Below are 15,188 nucleotides of genomic sequence, written 5' to 3' on the forward strand. Positions count from 1 at the left end.
TCACTGTTGGCCTAATATAATATTGGTCAACTGAACTTGGCAACACTAAACACAACCACACCTTAACATAAGCAAAAACAGACTACCTGCTCACCTGGAGATGTCGCACTAAACCTTCTATACATTTTTTACAAGGAGTAAATTATATTAAAGGAGAGGTGTCATGGCCATTTCCACTGATCATAATTCCATTGTTGAGGTATACTAGAATAGATTTATACTGTGCATTTTTCCAAACTCACATTGGTTTCTCATACAGCATCTCTGTAAACTACTTGTATTCACTGAATTTCACTCTCTGCCTTTAACGTCTCGTTGTAGCTCCAAAAGCTCCAGCCCCCACCCTCCCTGTGAGCACAGTGTGCTCTGATTGGTCGGGACGTTGTGAATCGCGCTGAGCTCCGTGGAGGTGTTGTTTCCTTGTTTAGGATACATAGCCAAACACAGCCAAACTCATCCTGAGCACACACAAACTCACATCCGAAGTAAAAACAATAAGTGTGGCTTGATATTGAGTAAGAAAAAGGTTGATAAACGCTGTGAGAATGGGTCTGCAGAGAGAATGGGTCTGCAGAGAGAATTTTGCCGTGATCCCAACGGTCTGTTATCAGCCTGCAGCCAGGGAGGAGAAATCAGCTGAGCTGCCTGCTCCCTGCACACAGATGTGTGTGTGTGTGAGGAAGTCCGTGGATTGGTCAATTTGGACCAATCAGCCGGGGCTTAACGTAACGGCTCCACGGATTGGTCCATTTCGTTCCGGGTACGGGTTGACATCATGCCGTACCCGGAAGAATCAAATGGACAATGACGTATCTCCAACGAGGCGTTTTGGGGAGGTATTTTCTGTGTTAGAGTTTTACTCGCTATAGGGTGTACTTTGAGGGATTTGACTCTGCACACCGTTTACATGCATAAAAACCTTCATAACACACAAGGGGACGGGTAATAACCGGAAAAGCATGACACCTCTCCTTTAAATCAAATGTTGGCAGTGCTAAACATTGCCAGACCAAAACAAATGTTCTTTACAATCTCCAGAAGATGTTGGTCGGGAGGGATAATGGTCTGTTTTTAAAACGCTTTATAGCCAGTGAATGACTGATTCTATAATTTAGGGTGCATTTCACATCAACAAAACAGTACAAAGAAAGTGTTCTTTCTCAATAGAACAATCAGTGGTTCAAGTTAGTATATTCCTCAGTGTAACATATCCACTAGTTGCAAAGCTTAAACATTTTTATTTTTTTTTTTATTTTAAGGGAAAGGATGTTTTCACTACTCAGTTTGTCAACTATGTTACGGACAAACTTGATGTCATTACAATCATTTGATTAAGTCCTGCACTTCAAGTAAAATCAAATTTTGAAAGGCTCTCGAGTCTATTCTACCATATATCCAAAGATTTTTTTAAAGTTTAAAAAATAATTGTATTAAAGTTTTGTTTTTTCATGTGATATGTTCAGCACTGTCATTAAGTTTAGGGATATTTTGTATTATAAAACTACCATACAGGTCATTTTGATAGTTTTAAGAGATGTCATGTAAAACTCCAACCTGTGTAGATATACATTATACTATAAAGGATATCAGAAGCACTATTTTAGATATTTTAAATTTGAAAAAATGAGGTGCAACATAGTTGACAATGAAAGTCAAACATTTGACGCAAATAACATAGTTGACTGGACACATTAACCATCAGCACTATGTTAATTTCAAGGCAGAAGTGCAAAATTCCATTGATAATGATGTGTAATGACGTCTACATGTCATACAAATTGTCAACTAGGTTACCTGTCAACTAAGTTACTACAGTTATTACAGTACTGGGTAACTCAGTTGACAGGTAACCTAGTTGACAATTTCCCTATTTTGACCCATCATTTCAATGCTAGGCCTTGCCTGGATGACCACATGTCATTTTCTTGAACAGGTTAACATCACATTTGAACATATAATTGAATTAAAATCATTAAACAATTGTAAACCATAACAATGTACGTAACATTGTTGATTGTCAATGAGTATATTAATTGACCATGTGCTATTATACATAAAATATTGTAAAAATGTAGAGGACAATCACCACAGTGTGTTCAAAATGTCTGCCAAAGAGGAACATGGCATCATGTGATGCTGGTGACATGGTATTGGGACAAACAATTTTTGAGTTAAAGGGGGAAGTTCTGTTAGTAACATAGTTGACAGAACTTTTGCGGACATTCATATATTAAGATATTTAAATTATTTAAAGGGGGAAATCAATTAAAAATATGTTATTCTTTAGTATTTAGACTTTTGAAATAAATGAATCATTTTTTAAATTTACTTTAATGGTTTTTATTCATTATTTTGAATCCAAGACACCCTCAACTGAAAAACGGACATAGCAAAAAACTGACAATTTAAGAACATCATGACACATTTCAAGCTAAATAAAGCATAGGATGCACATAATGTTTGTGTGATATTATAACATGCTTTCCAATAATAGGCAAAATATGATATTTTTGAAGAAAATAGTTAGAATAATTATAATTATCATCAATGGACATCAATGGACATGGAATGTACCCTAAATTGTAGAATCACTCGAATACCAAGATGCCCATCACACTAAAGGTTTGTAAACATTTAATTGAGCCACCACATTACCACAAAAAATTCCCACCTTGTGCAAAATGAAGATGAACATTAGGCAAAAAAGACCATGAGCTTGTGTGGATATATCGTATAAAACATTTATTCATTTCAGGGGAGACTTATTGCTGTGTCTCGTTTTACTTTTCATTCACAACTGATCGTCGCACTGACTTGCTCCTCTGCTGCCCTCCAGTGGCCACAAGGCACAACAGGTACTTTTACATTACAGCATGTAGCTCCAAACCACAAAAGTATTTCCTTCAGAAAATGCACTTCACTAAAGCTCTAAACATGGCACATGAACCTGTCACCGCAACACAAATATAAACTATATACAATAAAATCAGGAATATAGTAGCTACAATATGAATGCTCTACAGTGAGCAGAGATGTATTTTTATGTGTGGGCATAATGTACAGGGTAATAGTCAAATGACTGCCACAAGGCCTTTCTATGACACTGAATAGGAACAGATCACAGCTCTGATTTAGTAGATCTTGCTGACCAACAATTGCTGAATAGGTTTAACAAAAAATAATCTTTAAAATTAGACTGTTTCTCAGAATAAAGAAAAATGATGTGCCTCATGTAAAAAAATTCTGCATTCCAGACTGACTCTTTTCACTTTTTTAATGTTACACCAGCAAACCCTTGTACCCAGATGCTAAATTACTACTAAGCTACATTTGAAACATTCAGCACTTTTCTATAACTTTGAGGCTGCACTGTCTGCTGTTCAGCAACAGTTAAGGAGACTGGCTTTAAAGGGGAGATGTGCTGTCAACGTGTATGAATAATGCATTGTTTCCTTGTTAATAAGTGAACCATTATGTTGCATATATCACAAACACAAAAAGGACTTTCATACACAGTAAGTGTACATCTGTGTCTTGTGGCCAAAGGCACGTTAACAGGTGAACAGTGACCTGGTTCAATAAGATGTCATATCTCAGTTGCTAAACACAAGCTATGCCAGATGCTCAAACTGAGTGATAAGAATAATAATGGAAATCATTCTATTTGTGATCAAAACCGTAGTTGGTGTGGACAGTCTTCATTTCCATCATTGTTGGGCTCTCCTGAACTCTAAGAGACAAAGATAATGAACCCTAAATTGCTCCTGATTGCATGGCGATCAGTGTGAGTGTGAATCTTGTTCTCCCTTAGCAGGTGCATGCACTATATGAATGTGTGTATTCTGCTGTTCAACTTGACTTATGTCAAAGTAATTTGAGGGGTCACAAGAGTGGAAAAGTGCAATATAAATGCTGCCAATTTAACATATACACTATTTCTATCTCCTTCCCTCCTTCCTTTCCATGATCTTTGAACTGAAGCTGATACTCTAGTTTTGGGTTATTTCCAGAGTTTAAACTTGTAATACTGTTGTCCAGGGTGTGGTCCGTTTGCATTAGTCAACAATACACAGAAGGATTGGGCACTCGTTTCACCCGGTTATTTTCCAGTACCTCTTCAATCAAATAACAAAAGGAAAAACCCAAGAAGTTTGACTTTAAAAAAAAAAGAAAAAAGAACCATCATATATACAAGTGTATATACATATATATATATATATACACACACACATATATATACACATATATACATATATATATATATTTGGAATAATGTAGATTGTTTTTGTTTCCCAACAAACATTCATTTTATATGAATCGCATTGAAATCTGAGACGCAGGTGATGATAAACATGTCTGTAACCATTCACCATGCTGCCACTTTGAGTTTCACGCCATGTGAAAGATAAACATAGTGTCCCTGTCCATTAAACACCTGTTGTTCCCATAACCAGAACATTTGCGATGGTACTTTTCCCAATGAATCATGTCGCTAAAGAGGCCAAGACTAGGCTCATCACTTTGAAGCATTCCTAAATCAAATCTGTGCAAAAGTTAATGTTGATTGAACAAAATAACACAAACAATAACCAAAGCAGGACTATACGGTCAACAGAAAAGAGCAAGTTCAGCCCGTTCGTCATCCACACACCAGGTGCCGTAAATACCTGACCACATCCATGTGATAATTGAATGATATACAACTGTGTGTGGTTAAAACAAATAAGTATAATACCAGGAATAATAAGCAACAGCAAAAATGTAATAGTACATCAATATTATTTACTAAATGTATTTATGATATTTTTTAAAAGGTGTAGAAATAATTCCTTTGATTAACCCCTGGAGCGACCAGTGTGAATATGTAACATTCATGACAATAAAGGTTAGAAAAAAGGACTTCTGTTCACACACATATACAAGTGTACATCTGTGTCTTTATTGTTGTCAAAGGCATGTTAACAAAACAGGTGAACACGTAACATCTCAGTTGCTAAGGACAAGTTGTGCGAGATGCACAAACTGAGGGAAAAGTTGATGAACACTTCCTATCATTCCACCTCCCTGACCAGTTGTTGTGTACACAGTCTTCACCTCTATGGTTGTTTGGTTCTCCTTTATTCCAAAAGAAAAACTTGGCTACACACCCATCAGACCACATCCATCTTCCTTCTTTGTGGATGTCACTGAGTCCGATCCATGTTGGTCCCTGAGCAAGGTCAACGTTTTTGATCAGGAGTTTGACAAAATCCTCTTCCCCTCTACTGTGGATAGACACCAGGTTGCCTCCCTGGGACAGACAGTGGAACTCTGCATCAGCCCAGGTCATCTTTGTGGCGATGTACTTGTAGCAGCGGCCGTAGAAGGAGAACCAGAATGAGGGACAGCTGCCACGCTTAAGCTCCATTGGACGCTCATCTGAAGAAGACACAGCACCCAGAGCCAGGCCCAACAGGAAGAGGAAAACCAGCATGATGATGTCACCGTCTCTGTCTGTTAAAGTTGCACTGAACCGTTGATGGAGATTGTGAAGCTTCAAGTGACAGGCTGCTTCTTTATATATGTGTGGGAATGTGACGTCATTGTCACGTGACGTGATCACATGACCGGTGACCGATAAAATGTAAGTTATAAAAGTTTTGCCGGCAGTTTCAGAAAACCTTTATCTCTTGGCTGCTGGACGCTCACCGTTATCTCCCTCAAGGTAGGACTCGCGGTTTTAAGGTGGTTATATGGTCTTTTAAATTAACCTATGGAAGTGTCTCAGTTCAGTTTGGATTTTATTAGGGCGAGGGCAAGATACGTTTTCCCATCATGGAGGGAAACTCTTCAGACATTCAAAGCACGAGACCTGGTCTGTTACAAACAATGTGTTTTCAATATGGTGTTTTAGTAACAGTTTTAAGCAACTTGTATGTGTTTTGCACAGTGTAGAAGTGCTCATAACCAGCCAAGCAACCCGGGAAACTGGCAATGGACGTTTGTTAACTTTATTCTAGCTTTTATTATTTATAACATCTGTTTTTGTGTTTAATAGAGCTGAGTATGACCGTTTCCCCTCCTGGATTGAGCCAGGAGGATCTATTGCTCTGTAAAAGTAAGCCTGGTTTTTAACCTTCTTTTAATGTTATATTGAATTGGTGTTTGAGCTGGCAACTATTATGTTGCGTTTGTTTAAAAAAAAAAAAACTACTGTCCTCTAGTGCTTTTTTTGTTTTATTTTCTGTCAATTGTTTTCTTGTGTGCAGATTGTGGGCAATATAATTGACTAAGTGTTTGTGTTACAGGTTCCTCTCCTCTCCCTCTGTGGGGGAACCTTGTCTGCGTAGTGTCAGTGGAGGGACTGCACGGTGGGACACTTTAAAAGGGTGAGTAAACTAACTCTCACTGTAATCATTTTGTAGGAGTTGTGCTTTGAGTAGTGCATGCTTTTGTTCTGTTTTTGTCCCTGACAGTTTGCAGGCATTGTGACCTAGTGGACCAGACCTGCCCATCTGAGGAGGGTAAACCCACAATGTAATAGTGTAAAGTATGTTCACCCTCTAACCCGTTGACAGCTGCTGAACATTGACATTTTAACATGTATATTTGTGAAATAAAGCTGCATTCTATTTGGTCATTCATGCCTCTGTCATTGTCCTTGTGAAGGGAAGCCCCAACATCTGCAAAACAACTTTGGATTTAGATTGAGGGTCCACAGGTTCCTCCATCCCCTTAACAGGAGTTGGTGTTGTCAGCTATTTAAAGGTGACCCCAGCCACAGTTACCACATATGCATCAGAGAGGGTGTTTTCACTGTTGGCCTAATATATTATTGGTCAACTGAACTTGGCAACACTAAACACAACCACACCTTAACATAAGCAAAAACAGACTACCTGCTCACCTGGAGATGTCGCACTAAACCTTCTATACATTTTTTTACAAGGAGTAAATGATATTAAATCAAATGTTGGGAGTGCTAAACATTGCCAGACCAAAACAAATGTTCTTTACAATCTCCAGAAGATGTTGGTCGGGAGGGATAATGGTCTGTTTTTAAAACGCTTTATAGCAAGTGAAGACCAAGATGCCCATCACACTAAAGGTTTGTAAACATTTAATTGAGCCACCACATTACCACAAATAATTCCCAGCTTGTGCAAAATGATGAACATTAGGCAAAAAAGACCATAAGCTTGTGTGGATATATCGTATAAAACATAATTTATTCATTTCAGGGGAGACTTATTGCTTTGTGTCTCGTTTTACTTTTCATTCACAACTGATCGTCGCACTGACTTGCTCCTCTGCTGCCCTCCAGTGGCCACAAGGCACAACAGGTACTTTTACATTACAGCATGTAGCTCCAAACCACAAAAGTATTTCCTTCAGAAAATGCACTTCACTAAAGCTCTAAACATGGCACATGAACCTGTCACCGCAACACAAATATAAACTATATACAATAAAATCAGGAATATAGTAGCTACAATATGAATGCTCTACAGTGAGCAGAGATGTATTTTTATGTGTGGGCATAATGTACAGGGTAATAGTCAAATGACTGCCACAAGGCCTTTCTATGACACTGAATAGGAACAGATCACAGCTCTGATTTAGTAGATCTTGCTGACCAACAATTGCTGAATACTGTAGGTTTAACAAAAATAATCTTTAAAATTAGACTATGTTTCTCAGAATAAAGAAAAATGCACTTTTCTATAACTTAGAGGCTGCACTGTCTGCTGTTCAGCAACAGTTAAGGAGACTGGCTTTAAAGGGGAGATGTGCTGTCAAAGTGCATGAATAATGCATTGTTTCCTTAAAGTGAACCATTATGTTGCATATATCTCAAACACAAAAAGGACTTTCATACACAGTAAGTGTACATCTGTGCCTTGTGGCCAAAGGCACGTTAACAGAGTAACAGTGACCTGGTTCAATAAGATGTCATATCTCAGTTGCTAAGCACAAGCTATGCCAGATGCACAAACTGAGTGATAAGAATAATAATGGAAATCATTCCATTTGTGATCAAAACCGTAGTTGGTGTGGACAGTCTTCATTTCCATCATTGTTGGGCTCTCCTGAACTCTAAGAGACAAAGATAATGAACCCTAAATTGTTCCTGATTGCATGGCGATCAGTGTGAGTGTGAATCTTGTTCTCCCTTAGCAGGTGCATGCACTATATGAATGTGTGTATCCTGCTCTTCAACTTGACTTATGTCAAAGTAATTTGAGGGGTCACAAGAGTGGAAAAGTGCTATATAAATGCTGCCAATTTACCATATACACTATTTCTATCTCCTTCCCTCCTTCCTTTCCATGATCTTTGAACTGAAGCTGATACTCTAGTTTTGGGTTATTTCGGGAGCTTAAACTTGTAATACTGTTGTTCAGGGTGTGGTCCGTTTGCATTTGTCGACAATACACAGGATTGTGCACTCTAAACCCGGATTTTATTGAAATTAAAATGTTAAGCTGTCATTAATAATGCTGTTCATGTTTTGTAAAAAGACTGTCATTACTAAAGCAAATTAGTTTGCACTATTTAGCTGAAATGTGCATTGCAATAATCCTGTTAAACGGATAATTCAGTGTGTTACGTTTCTGCAAGAGAGGGTAGGGGCTCCACACACAGCATGAGTGCTGCACTGCACGCAGTCAGAGGTGAAGACCGAGGAGCCCGCTAATTGTGCTGCGTCTGGTCCGACCGAATTTTGAAAATAACTTTACGTGGAATGGTGAGTTTGAAAACATCTATATCTATCTGTAGATATCTTTCCGTCAAAAATGTATTAGCTAAGAGACCTGCTCACAACAAGTTAGCTTAGCGCTAAAGCTGCACGTGGTTTAGCTAACATTACTTAACGGCTGATCATATCAATCAATCAATCAATCAATGTTTATTTATATAGCCCAATATCACAAATGTTACATTTGTCTCAGTGGTGTTGATAATTTGTGATCTTCTCGCTCCCAGGAAAGAAACTTAAAATAACGAGACTAATGGAGTCTCTGAAAAGGTTCAAATGGGTAGTTTAATTAAGTAACGTGGTTAAAGAACAAGCATGGTGAATGGAGAGACAAAGCCGGTGTTGTCTTGAGGGTGGCTGCAGCGAAGGGAAGAGAGCGAGTCGTTGTCCGTCATCTGTTTTTATCCTCCTCTCGTTGTCTCCCGCTGTGCAGATAGTGGGTACGCCCTTCTCATCTGTTTTGGTTCGATATCGCGAGAGTACAGATGATTTCGACATTCTGTATTCCCTGTCTACTTCCTTAAGCCTTTTCTCTTCCTTATGTCTTTCATGACTTTCTATTTAATCCCTTATAAACAGCTGTAAGTTAGTTTAAAACATTGTTCGCGACATGCTACGTACTGACCGGATATGAAGGATTTTCAGAATAAAAGCTTGGCATTGAGACTTTGTGAACTTCCGGGTTTTTTCACAATAAAACAGTTTTTAAAACTGACGATATATTTTAGTCTGAATTATGCTGTTTAACATTGATTTTAATTTCTAACAATCCCTCCTTTCACACCTTTTAAGGTGTGAACACAATACTAAAAGTAATGAGTTCTTCATCTGACTGCTTTTAAACTGACGGTATGTTTTAGACTAAATCATGCCATAAAACATTGATTTTAATTTCTAACAGTGGACTTCACAGTTTGTACAGAATATCAGTATGACAATACGACACCCTCTGTCCTTAGACCCTCATATGGTAACTAAACCGATTTAAAATGGCTTTTCATAAGGTTGCATGAGGCGGCCACTGCACAGAAACCACCTGGCCTTAAGTGAGGACACAAAAGATCTGGGGTGTTTCTCAATCGCTAGTAAAGCTGCTTCAGAGCCACTATTTCAAGCATACTACGTCATCGAGTGCCGCCGAAGTACTGTTCCAATCTCCAGTATACTTGGAAATCTACCGAGCCCGGCGTACTCCGTTTGGAGAAATATCGAGTGTGCACATGAGTAGACTTCGCGGTCTTAAAATCCCCACAATGCTTTGCGCACGGACCAATTTCCCCAAATCTGTGGCGGAAGATGTAAGCGGGGCCTCTCATATGACGCACACCTGCACACTTGCTAGCGTGTTCCACACTTCGTTTTCCGAATGCCAGGAAGTATTCTTGACTCGCTTCTGAAGCAAGATGCTCGGCAGACATGTGCTACCAAGCAAGCGTACTCGCGATTGAGAAACACCCCTGGTTTGCCCAAAACCAGTTGTGGCTCGTCCGTGAACGATGACGTGATGTGGGCAGGTAGTTTGTATGACTGCACATGACTGTGTTTAAATATGTATTAACTGTTTAAAAATATTATAAATTCTTACTGTAACTTCAATTACATAGAACATTATATAGTATGCAAGACAGATGTTGTACAGTTGTTCATTATGTACATAAAAAAGTGGAAAGATCAAAACAAAAAGAAAACTTTTATTTATTTTTATTGATTAAAAAGAAAGTGGAAGTTATGAATCGATTCTTACATGAATCGATTTTTTCCCCACCCCTATTATATATTACATATGTAGGCCCTACAGTATACTTGTTTGTATGTTATCAATTGTATTCCATACATGTTCATTTAGACTTGACTGTTAATAAATGTGTTTTAATCCATGTGAAAAATATGAATTATTATCTTTAATGCCATTTTTCTCAAATATAACGTTTGATGACACTCAAACTTTGGAAGAGCATATCTTCTATGCCGATATTTAGCGTAGAAGATAATGTTGGTATTGCCATAAAGCTGGGACTTTCCTCTTTACATACAGCAAACTCAAAATGTGTTCCTGGGTCGATGTGACTCAAAATGATGGAGCAGGTCACATATGTACCTTGTTAATACAAAAAAAAGTATAAAATTTAAAAAAATTTAAGTATTTTGAATGACAATCTAGAATGTGGGCCGGCGGCCGCCACTGACAAGGGTCATAACTGCTAAAGTGGCTCTCATCAGACAGAGTAACACAGAAGCCTATTTGCTTAAAGTTCTTATTGTCACCAGGACAGCAGTGTGGGTAGTTTGTTACAACATCCTTGAACATATCCAAAGTGTCATGGGGAAAAAAACAGGACAAAATCCTGCCTTTTATCGATCATAAAACATTCAACAGATATCTGTCTTGTTTTTCCAGACTGGTTGGGATGTTCCCCAAGTACATCACACTGAAACTAAAGTCGAGTTCTGAGCTGATTATCCTCCTTGGGGATCCTAAGAGACGGTTTAAGCGAATATCAGAGGGCTGTTAAATGTGCAAAAACACATTTTATTTCAAATCTTGTGTCCAACAACAGAAATAGGCCCCAGTTCCTTTTTACCACTCTTAATCGACTTTTAAATCCCTGTAACTGTCCCTGTGTTGTGCCATCACCTACTCTATGTGAAAAGTTCCTTTCATTTTTTAATGATAAAGTCTTGGCCATCAGATCTTCACCTCCTCCTCTCACCTTAGACCCAGCTGTGTCTCCTGTGTGCTCAGTCAGGAGACAAGTCTTCGAGCAGTTTGACCTGGTTTCACTGACCGAGTTATCTGATGTGGTTAAAAAATTGAAACCTTCACAATACCCCTTAGACAGTATTCCTCCCAGACTACTCAAAGACGTTTTTAATACTATTGGGTCATACATTTTAACTTTGATAAATATCTCTCTCACCTCAGGCTGTGTTCCAACCTTTTTTAAACACGCTGTAGTGCAGCCTCTTATCAAAAAACAGAACCTTGATCATTCTGTTCTCTCCAACTTTAGACCTATTTCTAAGCTTCCCTTCCTGTCTAAAGTCCTAGAGAAAGTGGTTTTAGCGCAACTGCAGTCGCACCTTGATTTTAACTGCATATCAGAAAAGTTTCAGTCAGGTTTTAAATCACGCCACAGCACAGAAACTGCTCTCCTGAGAGTTTTTAATGATCTTTTAACTGCTGATTCTGGGAATTCTGCTGTGCTAGTGCTTTTGGATTTGTGTGCTGCTTTTGATACCATTGACCACCAAATTATTTTATCACGCCTTGGACTGTGTGTTGGTATTAAAGGTAACGTCCTAAAATAGTTTCAATCACATCTGTCAGGAAGGACTTTTTCTGTGCATCTTGGCCAGTATTCTTCAGCTGCAGCCCCACTTGGATATGGGGTCTCTCAAGGCTCTATCCTAGGCCCCATTTTGTTCAGTCTGTATTTACTACCTCTGGGGTCAATTTTTAAAAAGCATAACATTTCGTACCATTGCTTTGCAGATGATTTGCAGGTATATCTGCCTATAAAAGCAAATAATGAATCTAGGAAGGCCTTGCTTAGCTGTCTGAAAGACATTAAATCATGGATGGAAATCAACTCAACGAAAACAAGACAGATATTTTAATATTTGGACAGTCTGAACTCCTGGATGGCTTTAATAGTGTACTCGGCCCCCTAGCCTCCTACAGCCGTCCCTCTGTCAGAAATCTTGGAGTCATCTTTGACAACTGTTTTAAATTTGACAAACATAAGCTCAGTTTTCAAGACTAACTTCTTCCAGCTGCGGCTTCTGGGGAAGGTAAAGGCCTATCTTCCTAGTAAGGAATTTTAACAGCTAATCCACCATTTATAACGCCTCGTTTAGACTATTGTAACTCCCTGTATATTGGTGTTGATACATTTTTGATCCGTCGCCTGCAGCTGGTCCAAAATGCGGCTGCACGCCTTCTTACCGGGAAGAGACGATATGACATCACTCCTGTTTTGAGTGGCCAAAACACAGAGGCCAAAACAGGAGTGATGTCATATCGTCTCTTCCCGGTAAGAAGGCGTGCAGCCGCATTTTGGACCAGCTGAGCCAAAACAGGAGTGATGTCATATCGTCTCATCCCGGTAAGAAGGCGTGCAGCCGCATTTTGGACCAGCTGAGCCAAAACAGGAGTGATGTCATATTGTCTCTTCCCGGTAAGAAGGCGTGCAGCCGCATTTTGGACCAGCTGAGCCAAAACAGGAGTGATGTCATATCGTCTCTTCCCGGTAAGAAGGCGTGCAGCCGCATTTTTGGATCAGCTGCATGCAACGGATCAAACACTTATCAATTGGCTTCCTGTCAGTTAAAGGATCCAGTTCAAGTATTTACTTGTTGTTTTTAAATCATTGCATGGACTGGCACCACATTACCTGTCTGAGTTGTTGCACCCCCCTGCTCCAGCTAGAGCATTGCGCTCAGCTCAGCAGAATATGTTGGTGGTTCCTCGGTGCAGGAAAAAACCCAGAGGTGACAGGGCTTTCAGTGTTGCAGCTCCCAGACTGTGGAACAGCCTCCCAGTACATATCCGGACTGCTGAGTCTATTGAACTTTTTAAATCTCAGCTAAAAACTCACCTCTTTGCACTGGCTTTTAATACTAGTTGAACATTACATTTGTATGTGTTTTTATATGTTTCTAGTTATTGTGCTTTTTATCATGTTTTTAATTATTGTTTTATTATTTTACTCCCATTGTGTTATTTTATATTGTATTTATTGCCTGTACATCACTTTGGTCAACTGAGGTTGTTTTAAATGTGCTATATAAATAAATAAAGATTGAGATTGATTATTGATCTAATCTCTTTTACTAGCTCTGGCCAATACAAATAAATACTACAGCAGTCCCAACAAATATGAAAGTGATCACCAGATTCATTTCCACACATTCTCCAGCATTGACCATCCCCACAGATTTTACTCTGTTACTTTTTAATCTTTGGGGTTATAAAGAACCTTAAAAAATGTTTCTCTCCAAATAGCAAATATATTTATATCAAAAATGTCTTTATGAACAGTTTGACTGCTCACAAAGACATTCCTCTTGGAGTTCCGGAGATATGCGCATGTGCAGGTGCTTTGGCGTAAGTGATTAAGAATGGAGTTCCCCAGAATGTTTTTAGCTTCCTACCTGGAAATGATTCCTCCGACACGTCACAAGATCAGACAGGTTGGATAATAGCTGCAGGCTGTTCACACACAGACACAGCAAACCTCAGCAGACCTACACATACGTTACCAACAGCAGGATCACAGGCAACCTTATCAACCTTAAAAGTAAGTATGATTAGAAAGAAACTGCTAGATGCATTTTTTTGATAAAGTAATGATAATATTTGATTTGATTTCTGACTGGTTTCTTTCTTCCTGTGCAGCAGGAAATATTGTTCTTCTGTTGAATGCCTTCACTCTGCTCCCAGTCTGCGCTCCACCTCACTACACCCTGCACCATGGTCGTACACGAGGAGAAGGAGTGTGTGGTGTGCTTCAACGAGTACTCTCGCAGCGACCGGGTCCCTCGGGTGCTGCACTGCGGACACACCTTCTGTGCACCCTGCCTGGAGCAGCTGTACCAGCTGAAGGGGTTCCTCTACTGTGTCTCCTGCCCCCTGTGCCGCTGGATCACCTGCACCAGGGCCAGCCTGACCCTGCCCGGAGCCCTGTGGGTCAACATGGAGATCTGGGACAAGATAGTGGAGGACAAGGTGAAGGAGAGGGTGACACCATCAGCCCCGATGGACGATTTAAGCTACACTGAGACACAACTCATCCAGTCCACACTGTAAGGGGACTCCGTTTTTATTCACATAGATTACACTTGTGTAATTTCATGTAGGCCTGTGTGATATGAAGAGAATCAACCTGATATCTAAACATACCTCTCTGTCACTCTCTTTAGCCCTGTTTCAGACCAGTCTGGTGGCAAGACCTTACTCAAGAGGATGTTTAGATGTATACGCAGGGCCGTCCCTCCCTACAGGCCGATCATGCAGACTGCGTGGGGCCTCACCTTGCTGAGCAGGTCTCATCTTGCGGAGGGAGCCTCAACTGAGCCTCAACTGAGCCGCACCTATGCGCTTATGCGGCGCAATTAGTGTGGCGCGTCGCGGTTTCGCCGCTGCGAGGCTCCACTAGCACCCCCCGTCGACACTCGCAAAACAGAGGGCCTCATCATATAACTTTGCGTGGGGCCTCAAGTTGGCCAGGGACGGCCCTGTGTATACGGCATCTCCGTTCCTCTTTACGTTCTAACTGAAGGGCCCATGGATGTATGGAAAGGAACCTGATGAATGTTGCAGGACTACATTAGGTTTGCAGCAGGACCACGGCTGTTACTGATGACATCAGAGGCCGTCCTGAGGAGCGAAGGACCTGATGAAGTATTTATAATTAGATTCTAAACTCAAACCAAACATTTAATTCGT

The 15,188-nt window shown here is 39.9% G+C and overlaps 1 protein-coding gene and 1 long non-coding RNA gene across 3 annotated transcripts; one reads left to right on the plus strand and one right to left on the minus strand.

Annotated features, from left to right (window-relative positions):
• Positions 1–4,900: 4,900 nt before the first annotated feature.
• On the minus strand, positions 4,901–5,538 carry LOC117486570 (lactose-binding lectin l-2-like). The gene has a single exon (XM_034135082.1). It carries the CDS (start codon positions 5,471–5,473, stop codon positions 4,994–4,996), a length of 480 nt encoding a protein of 159 aa, XP_033990973.1. The 5' UTR covers positions 5,474–5,538; the 3' UTR covers positions 4,901–4,993.
• Positions 5,539–5,669: 131 nt separating this feature from the next.
• LOC117486442 lies at positions 5,670–6,612 on the plus strand. 2 transcript variants are annotated; one of them, XR_004556276.1, is made up of 5 exons: positions 5,677–5,704; positions 5,788–5,854; positions 6,038–6,097; positions 6,288–6,368; positions 6,456–6,612. It is a non-coding gene; the product is annotated as an uncharacterized LOC117486442 (long non-coding RNA). The 2 variants fall into 2 exon arrangements; XR_004556275.1 differs by lacking the exon at positions 5,788–5,854 and having other exon boundaries at positions 5,670–5,704.
• Positions 6,613–15,188: the final 8,576 nt, after the last annotated feature.

The sequence above is a fragment of the Trematomus bernacchii genome, unplaced genomic scaffold (assembly GCF_902827165.1).
Source record: "Trematomus bernacchii unplaced genomic scaffold, fTreBer1.1, whole genome shotgun sequence".
Taxonomy (NCBI): Eukaryota; Metazoa; Chordata; class Actinopteri; order Perciformes; family Nototheniidae; genus Trematomus; species Trematomus bernacchii.

Coding starts and splice junctions, on each gene's coding strand:
- LOC117486570 (XM_034135082.1), bottom strand. CDS start 5,473: ATGCTGGTTTTCCTCTTCCTGTTGGGCCTGGCTCTGGGTGCTGTGTCT.